We start from the raw sequence: 8,642 nt of genomic DNA, 5'->3' as shown, positions 1-8,642 counted from the left end.
AAACAGTTTCTTGAATTGAGCTGAACTGGTGCTGGCAGCCTGCTGACTCCTTTTGACTCCTTTGCCATTAATTATTCTTGTAAATCTTTTTTATTATCGTGTGGTGGAACGTATCCGTCGGTAAAAACTCATTCGCTGTAATGATTAATAGCTCATTGATCGACTATCGGTTAGGAAACCGGTTCCAGATCAGAACCTCCCTGAGCGACTCACCTGGAAGTCGTCGTCGTCCAGCGGCTCCTCGCCTTTCCTCAGCAGCTTCTTCCTCTTCTTCTTGCTCAGGTTCTGCTGCTCCACGATCTTGTCGTAGTTGAAGTGTTTGTGTTTGGCTTCGTGGGCGTCGTCCTCCATCAGCAGAACCATCTCAGCCTGGAGACAGACAGACAGACAGATGTAGGCGTGATCCACGGACAGGAAGCTGATGGTGGGAGGAGCTTCTCTGTCTTACCTTTTGTTTCTCCTGCTCCTCCTGCTCCTCGGCCGTCCGCTCCGCTTCCTGTTTCTTCTTCTTCTTCTGTTTCTTCTTCTTCAGCTCTGCAGAAACACCAGAAGACGGCGATAATGAGCCTTTAACATCTTCAGGCTTCACACTGTCACAGTTTGTTAAGGCAACACAGCAGAACATCTCATCATCTTCTGTAAGGAAACGAGCTCTAACCCGACAGTCACGCTTTCATTTCACACTCAACATTTTTAAACACTAGAAGCTCTGGACTGAATGTCACACCATCAGGCAGCACATTTTATGACACGTCTGAGCAGGTCCTGGTGAGGCTCGATTCACCGTCTCCGCCCTCTCAGTGCTAAACACCTGCTACCGGCTAGTTAGCGCCTGTTAGCTAACAGCAACAATGACTGATCACCTGCAGCGCTGAGCTCCTCGGCGAAGAAGGGGTCGCTGAGGTCGACGTCCGGAGGAAGCTCGTCATCGCTGAGCTGCTCCACGTCGGAACCCTGACAGAAGACAAACCATCGGACAGATTAACGGAGGAGCAGCGGCCAGAGAGGTGCTGAGCGAGCTCCAGGTCGGTCACTCGATTTGTTGAAGCTCTTCCGTCTGCGTTTTCACCACAGTTCTTGGCTGCTGGAGTTTTATTTGTGGAGACACTGAACCATGAACATGCTCTCGTCACGTCTCCACCATCTGACCCCTGTGCAGGTAGAACACACCTGTGCAGCCGTTGGCAGTCGCTCACCTGCTTCCTGTCGGACTTCTTCTGCTTCTTCCGCTCCTTCTTCTTCTGCAGAAACTCCTCCCAGGGCGTCAGCTGCTCTTTGCCCTCCAGCTTCTTCTTCACCAGCTGCTCCGTCGTCTCCTTGAGGCCTGAACGAGGATAAAACACACTTCTGATCAACTGAATCGACACACACACACGTCTTGGAACAGAGCTGGAAAACAGCAAAGCAACCGCATGGAAACAGAATTATTTAGCGTGTTCTCTGTAACAGCAGCACGACGGTAAAATGACAGAATGTTGGTTTTCTTAAACTCAGAATAGCTTCAGCAGTAAACTGAAAATAAATCAGCATCTTCTTTATGTCACATTTAGCTTAAGTGCTGATAAAACACATAAACTAAACATTTACTCTCATTAAAGGATCGACAGCAAACCCAAGTGTGGCAAATATTGAGAACTGATCAATTACACACACTAATTATAAGGATTTCAGATTCATCTTTCAAGAGAACATTCAAAACACGAGAGCAAACAGCGATTCTATTCTCAGCTCTCTGACTTCAGACTAACATTTTCAAACTAAAACAGAATCGGTTTCCCTCCTTCTAGAGCGAACCCCTCATGTGAGAGTTTTTTCTGGAGCTAGTTTTTCATCCAGCTCTACGCTGACGTCTCCTCCTCGTACCTGGCACCCAGGTGATCTCCATCTCCATGTCTTTGTCCTCCTGCAGCTTCTTCTCCTTGTCCTGGATGCCTTTCAGCAGCTCTCTGTACTTGGAGATCTGCTCGTCGCTCTTCTTCTTCTTCTTCTTCTTCCCGTCCTCCTCTCGGGGTTTGCGCTCCACGACGAGCTCTTCTGTCCGACACAAACACAGCAGCTTTCAGACGTCACAGTCCAGCTGAGACACAAACGCTGACAGGACAGACAGCGGGTCTCAGAGCCTGTAGAGGCAGTGAACTGGAAATATTTAAACGTGTGGAGACAGCATTGGTCCCAGAGTCGGTCCCAGAAACACGCTGGTGAGCAGATTTAGACCGAGTTAATAAAACAAGGCTGGTCTCCAAATACTGTGTCCCTGAAATCAGTTATTAATTGTGACCAATTTAACATTTGTTACAATAATCAGAATTAGTGTTTGTCTATAGTTTGATGTAAATATTTCAGATGTCATCCGATAACTTCAGAACCAACGACTCTTTCCAGGTCACTGAAGCCATCTGGTGGATGTTCAGTATGTTCCTACCCTCTGCTGCGTTGGCGTCGTCTGCACCCTCCTGCCCTCCGTCTTCTTCTCCCTCCTCGTCCTCTTCGCTGGAGGAGGCCAGGTAGGCGTTGAAGTCCATGTCCAGCAGCTCGTGCTTGTTGAACGTCCTGCTCAGGGCCGTCACGCGCTCGTGGTCGGTTTCATCCCACGTCAGCTGCACCTGATCGGTTCGACGCAAAACGCTTCGGTCAAACTCTGTCACACACAAACTGCTCTCGATTCTGCTCAGCTACGACCGTCGGATCAACCAGCTGTGAAACACTGAAACAAAAGCCACTCCCAGACTTGAGCATGTATGTGCAGACACTTCTACACACAATGCAGCAAAGGGAGACGCTGCTGGTGAGGAGGCACGAGCAGGGCGCTCGCTCACACATGAAGTAACTCCAGATTGGTCCCAAATGAAGGAAAACGGGTCCAAAAGTTATTTTAAAACAACCAAATACTGTCAAAATCGACTAAACATTGCGGCCAAAATTACTCAAAGATGTGTTCAAAAAGACGAACCCTGAGCTTAAACAGCATGCAGTTAGAGACAAATGAACTTAGACGGTCCAAAGTGATTGAGTGATATTTTACCTCCAACACAAGCCTCAAGTCCAGCTTCACCAGATACCCTCACAAGCTACTGTAGCTCCAGTTCTGCTCAGGGATTCACAGCCTCCTGTTCACATTTCAGCACCAACAGTAATGACAACATCTCAGACAGAAGACGACGATGCCAGAAACACCAAAACGTCTCTCTCAGGTTGAAACACCAACAGCTCAGACTAATGAACGTCAGCCACCGTCATGTAGACTTGAACGATGACGGTTCCCGTTTCCGAGAATCAGAACGTCTCCAAAACGCTTCGTTTCAGCAAAGAACCAGCTGCAGAGAACAAAGTTGTGGAGCGTTGTGTTTAACCAGCATCCTGACCGCATCAACCAAACATTCCTCCTCCTTTAAGCCTTCAAAGAGCAGCTTGGTCACTTGTGGACGACAGTTTTTACGTCAGCGATTCAAACTGACCTACCGTACAAACATTACTGTCCACGTTCACTGAGCTAGATGAGCCGCTGGTATGAAAACCTCGGCCTACGGCAAACTGGGAACGGGTAGATCGGATGAAGACTCAAAGACCTTTACCAAGACTTTGAAGGAATGTACCAGATGAGCTTCACCACCTCTGCATCCGACCAGACGTGGAATACGGTCACAGTCTCTCCTCCTATCACAGCACTACACAACAGACGTCCTGTGACCTCATCGTTTTATCCTGTTAGATCAAACTATAATTAGTGTCCTGTTTTAAAATTTTGGCCAAAACCACCAAAAAAACACGTCATCAGTTCATCGTCCAACGTTTGAACTCCTTCTTGTGAGACCAGACACACGTTCTGTCAAACCAGGAGCCTTTTAATGTCGCTCTGGGTGCTTTAGCTTCAGCCTCTTACCTTCGAGGTGGCGGCGGCAGACGAGGTGAACAGTTTGGGCGTGTAGGCCGACAGGTTCACGTCCGTCGCCACGTCTTTGGGCTCCTCGTCAAACGTCACGTCGTCGGGAATGAAACTGTTGGAAATTAACAGACATTTAAACGTCAGCGCGAAAAAAACAACAACAAGCAAGAGCGTTTGACAGAATGAAGTTACAGCTGAAGCAGACCGTCACTGGTCGGTCAGTCTGAGGTGTTGGTTCGATACGATGCTGAAATAACTCAAGTGAGCCACACTGAGCCCAGAACAGGACGGTAGAAAGCTGACGAGTCACTCAGAGCTCTGTGGAGTTCAGCTCCTGACAACCTGCGGACTCTGAAGCTTCCAGACAAACTGAAGCCAGCCCTGATCAGACGGCTCCACACACGCAGCCTTCAGGTGTGCACCAGGTAACGCATCAAGAGGTCGCATTTGTGCAGGTGAATTATGACAGTTAGGCTGTCTGGGTGTCGCTTTAACCAGCTACTGTGTTTAGCACAGCGGTGGACAGGAGTACAGCTACTGTGGTTCTGTGGTTCTGTGGTTCTGTTGGTCCGTCCCCGGCTGATGCATAAACAAGCTGCAGAGCTGCTGTGTGCTCCAGAGATAAAGCCAGGAGCTGATTATTCAAAAACCGAAGGAGGAAAGAGGAGGGGGAGATAGCAGCACATTCAGTTCAGTATCTAACGCAGCAGTGGGGCTGCAAAATTACATGAATATGAATCACTATCACGACTTTGGCCTCCCACCGTGGTATAACCGTGATCGACTGCAGAATTCACACCTGAGAACGTGTTCCGCTTGTAAAGATCTGACATTAGAACATCGTGTTTCACTCAGTTTTCTGTTCAGGCACCTACTGCAGTCTGCACCGTGAGGCGTTCAGGGAACATCGGTCAGAAGATGTTCAGCAAGCGAGGTGTTTGCCTGTGTGAAGGTGGGACCAGTGCTACCAGCTAAAGTGAGTGTGGAGCACGGTGCTTTCTTGTTGTCGCTGTCGGACAGACGTACCGGAGGTCGAGGACGGAGCAGCTGCTCTCGTACTCGTAGCCGTCACACTCCTCGTAGATCTTGGTGGACGTGTTGACCGAGTCGCACTCCACCACAGCGTAGAAATACTTGAGGCGCTTGAACTGGTAGTCGCGCATCTTCTCCCTGTAAACCCTGAGAGGAGACACAAACAGCAGCAAGTAAACAAACACACCAGAGCTGAACGATGAAGCCAAGTCGACACATCCAGGCTTCCTATGTGTGAGTTGGTTTGATAAAAACTGAATCTCCAGCTCAGCAGCATCAGTTGCCATGGAGACCTAGCTCCACAGCATCAGTTGCCATGGAGACCTAGCTCCGCAGCATCAGTTGCCATGGAGATCTAGCTCCGCAGCATCAGTTGCCATGGAGATCTAGCTCCACAGCATCAGTTGCCATGGAGATCTAGCAGGTTAACATAGAACCTCCTTGATGACCTTAAAAGCTCAGACTTTGGTCTAACAGACCCGTTAATGACGCAGAGCTCCTGGTCCTGTTCTAATTAACCAGCGACACAAAAATGGACAAAACCTGACAGACTGCTGAGGAAGCCTTCAAGTCTGAACAGCAGATGTAAACCAGTGGGATTGTGACCTGACCCTCGGTGTTTCTGGGTTTAGCGGTGTGATGTTTGGCCCTAGCAGGCGTTGCTATGGACTACCTCTCCTCCTCGGTGTCGTCCTCCGAGTCGTCGGGCAGCGCTCTCAGCTCCAGCGGCCCCTGAGTCTGCTCCACGCTCAGCCGCTCCTTCCCAAACTCTGACGGGTAGATCTGGACAACAACACCCAGCATGCACTGCGGTTTATCGCTCACATCGATACTGACAGTTTAAGCAGCTGCAGTCGCCATGACAACGGACATAAATCAACAAAACCTGGATCAACATTTTATTTTCCGTGCACTTTTACCATCATTTCATTGGTTTCATTCACACTTTTTTCTGTACGTCATGTCATTATTATTGTTGTTATTATTAGTTTCATAAACATTTTATTTTCAGTATTTTTTTTTTTAATCATTATTACTTTATTGGTTTAATAAACTCTTTTATTTTCAGTGTTATTATCACTACAGCTGTCTTCTTGGTTCTACTAACCATTTCATTCGTGTTTTATTATCATTTCATTGAGGTTTATTGTTTTATGATGCTTTCACATCCCGTGTGCTTTGATTATTATTATCTAGGTATTCTTTTTCCAGAGATGTAGCACAACACGAAGGTAAAAGCAGAGTTCTGTTCATTTACATTAGAAAGGGTTCTAGAAATGTTTTGTCTAAAAATCAATGACTGTTCATGATTTCATATTGATCAGTTAAACTGAGCAGCTCCGGTTTCCACCAGCGTTCTCGTAAAGAGAAAACGTGAAGGAGAAGCAGGACGAGGGACTCCGTCGAGTGTGTTCAGAGCAGCGTTACCTTCACCGACAGCACGGCTCCTCCGTGAGGCGTGAACGAGTTGAGCAGAGCCAGCAGGTCCTTGGCCTTCATCCGGTCCCAGTCCATGTTGCAGACGGCCAGCCGGGTGGACACCTGACACACAAACACGGTTAGACCACGTGAAGAGCGTCCATGTTTGCTGACCGCCCCCGTCGCGCCGCCTCACCTCGTCACTTCGCCGAGCGTCTTTGCACAGCTCTCCCCAGTCGTGCTCGATCTGCTCCTCCTCCTTCCTCAGGATGGCGTCCACGTCTTCGTCGTCATCTTCATCCGAGCTGGTCTCCACGTTGCCCTTCCCTCTGGCCAGATCCGGCTCACTGTCGCTGTCGTCCTCTGACTCCAGACCCGACTCCTCCTCGTCTGACCCGCTGCCCTCCTCTGCATCCTCGTCCTCCTCCTCGCTGCTGCCGGTGATGTCATCGTCAACAACGCCCTCCTCTGCAGACTGCTGCTCCTCATCCTCTTCATCTACGGGAAATATCGATTCAGACTTAAACGGAGGGAAATCAGCCGACTGCTGAGACTCAGACGTGATTTACTGTCACTGCATTAAACACACACTGAGCTCAGACAGACAGAGTGGACATGATTAGGACACATAAGTAAAATAAATATAAAAAACAGATTCAAAAATAGCTCTAAATTAGTTGGGCTACCTCTATAATGAGTAACACTGTACAGTTACAGCCAAAGGGTCTGTTTTTTATATATATTTTAATATGTGCTTATTTGTTTGTCACGGCTGTAAGTTTAACTGTAAGAACATGAATTTTTAGAGGAAGTTTAACTTCAAGCATCTCTTCAATAAGTTTGTGAAAATGTGTGGCTGGGAACAGTTCACTCTGCTTCTCCAGAGTCTGAAAATAAAAAGTAAGTCCATGTTTTTTTCTTCTTCGCCACCAATCAGTTGTTTAAGTTCAACCAAAGTCACTTGCGTTTCATTTTTGTGACCAGTTGTTTTAAATCAAACATATTCTCCAGGTTTAGTTTTGTGTTGTTGTGACCTGCAGCTACACGCGTTTCACAAAATATCACCAGTCGACTTCTGCTTTGTCAATGGCGCCACGTCTCCTCTGCGTCGGCTTGATCTCATTATTTTACATGATTTGATGACACATTAAACTAATATCTTAGTAAAAGCACTGATCTTTAGTTGTTAAATTATGGTATGTATGTTACGATATTTTTCTCAGCCTGCATCAGTGAACGTGAGAATAAAAATCTTGTTCTCACCCTGTTCAATGACTCGGACTCCTCGTTCAACTCCTTCAGGTTTCCGTCCTTCCGTCACTTCTCTCTCGGCCTTCGCTTTCTTCTTCTTCGTCTTCTTCTTGCCCTCGGCCGCCTCCTCGTCCTCCGAGTCGGACAGTTTGTAGAAGCGCTTCAGGTCCTCTGTGGAGGTGTGGTTGATGGGACGGCCTCGTTTGTCCACCGTGTACTTCACCTTGAAGCGCTCGTCGTGAAACATGGACTGGAAGCGCTTGTCGATCTTGACTTTGCGCTCTCTCTCGGGCATCTCCCAGAACCTGGGATCCTTCTGCACCCGCAGGAAGCGATCGTCGCCGTCCATCTTCTTCTTAGACGACATGTTGGCAGAAGTCACAGCGTCTCCTGCAGAATACGAACAGATGAAGCGTAAGGAAACCGTTTCTAGTTGACTTCAAAAACTGACTGTATTGCCAACACATCAAACTGCCGCGTGCAGCCTGAGATGTGTCTGAACGCTGGACGAAGACGCTGGGCAGCTTCATGAATGCAGCACATTTTTATAAAATAACAAGAAGCAAGAAGAACTGAAATAAAATCAGTTAAAATAGAAGAATCCTTGACTTATAAAAAATTCTAATTATTGTTGTTTAGTGGTGGCATTAATAATGTTATTATTTCATTGGCTATAATATCAATAAACAATAAAATAATTATCAAAAACATGTAGGAAGAAGAATTATTTTTTTTAAATTAACATCTATAAAATAATACTGACAGGAACACGTCATATTACAGTTTTAAAATAAAAGCACATTTGTTCCCGTTCTGCTTTCATCATTACTTTAGTGACTGTGTGCTTTTATTAGTTTTATTTTAAGACACTTTTACGTGTTGCATACTTTTTATTATTATTTCATTGGCTTCATTGATAAATTCTACAACACTTTCACTTTACATGTTCTTTTAAAAAAAAAAAAACCTTATTTTAAATATATATCATTTTACTGTTATTACTGATAAATTGACAAAAATAAATCACTTTAGTTAATTGTTATCAATATTGTTACTG

General features: G+C 46.5%; 1 protein-coding gene across 2 annotated transcripts in view; it reads right to left on the bottom strand.

Annotated features, from left to right (window-relative positions):
- esf1 (ESF1, nucleolar pre-rRNA processing protein, homolog (S. cerevisiae)) overlaps window positions 1-8,642 on the bottom strand; it is an 11,603-nt gene that overhangs the window by 2,233 nt on the left and 728 nt on the right. Inside the window, exons 2-13 of one of the 2 annotated variants that reach the window (XM_008278340.1) lie at window positions 7,598-7,975; window positions 6,531-6,832; window positions 6,344-6,457; window positions 5,589-5,698; window positions 4,910-5,062; window positions 3,881-3,995; window positions 2,423-2,603; window positions 1,864-2,034; window positions 1,197-1,324; window positions 864-954; window positions 449-534; window positions 214-369 (exon numbers count right to left, since the gene is read on the bottom strand). In XM_008278340.1, the coding sequence (XP_008276562.1) occupies window positions 214-369; window positions 449-534; window positions 864-954; window positions 1,197-1,324; window positions 1,864-2,034; window positions 2,423-2,603; window positions 3,881-3,995; window positions 4,910-5,062; window positions 5,589-5,698; window positions 6,344-6,457; window positions 6,531-6,832; window positions 7,598-7,952 (1,962 nt within the window). In that variant the 5' untranslated portion in view covers window positions 7,953-7,975. The remainder of the gene's footprint in view (window positions 1-213; window positions 370-448; window positions 535-863; window positions 955-1,196; window positions 1,325-1,863; window positions 2,035-2,422; window positions 2,604-3,880; window positions 3,996-4,909; window positions 5,063-5,588; window positions 5,699-6,343; window positions 6,458-6,530; window positions 6,833-7,597; window positions 7,976-8,642) is intronic. The other variant, XM_008278341.1, reaches the window with a different exon arrangement.

This window comes from Stegastes partitus, unplaced genomic scaffold (genome assembly GCF_000690725.1).
Source record: "Stegastes partitus isolate 25-593 unplaced genomic scaffold, Stegastes_partitus-1.0.2 Scaffold120, whole genome shotgun sequence".
Taxonomy (NCBI): Eukaryota; Metazoa; Chordata; class Actinopteri; family Pomacentridae; genus Stegastes; species Stegastes partitus.
The sequence above is the reverse complement of the archived record's forward strand: the minus strand, read 5'-3'. Positions and strand labels throughout refer to the sequence as shown.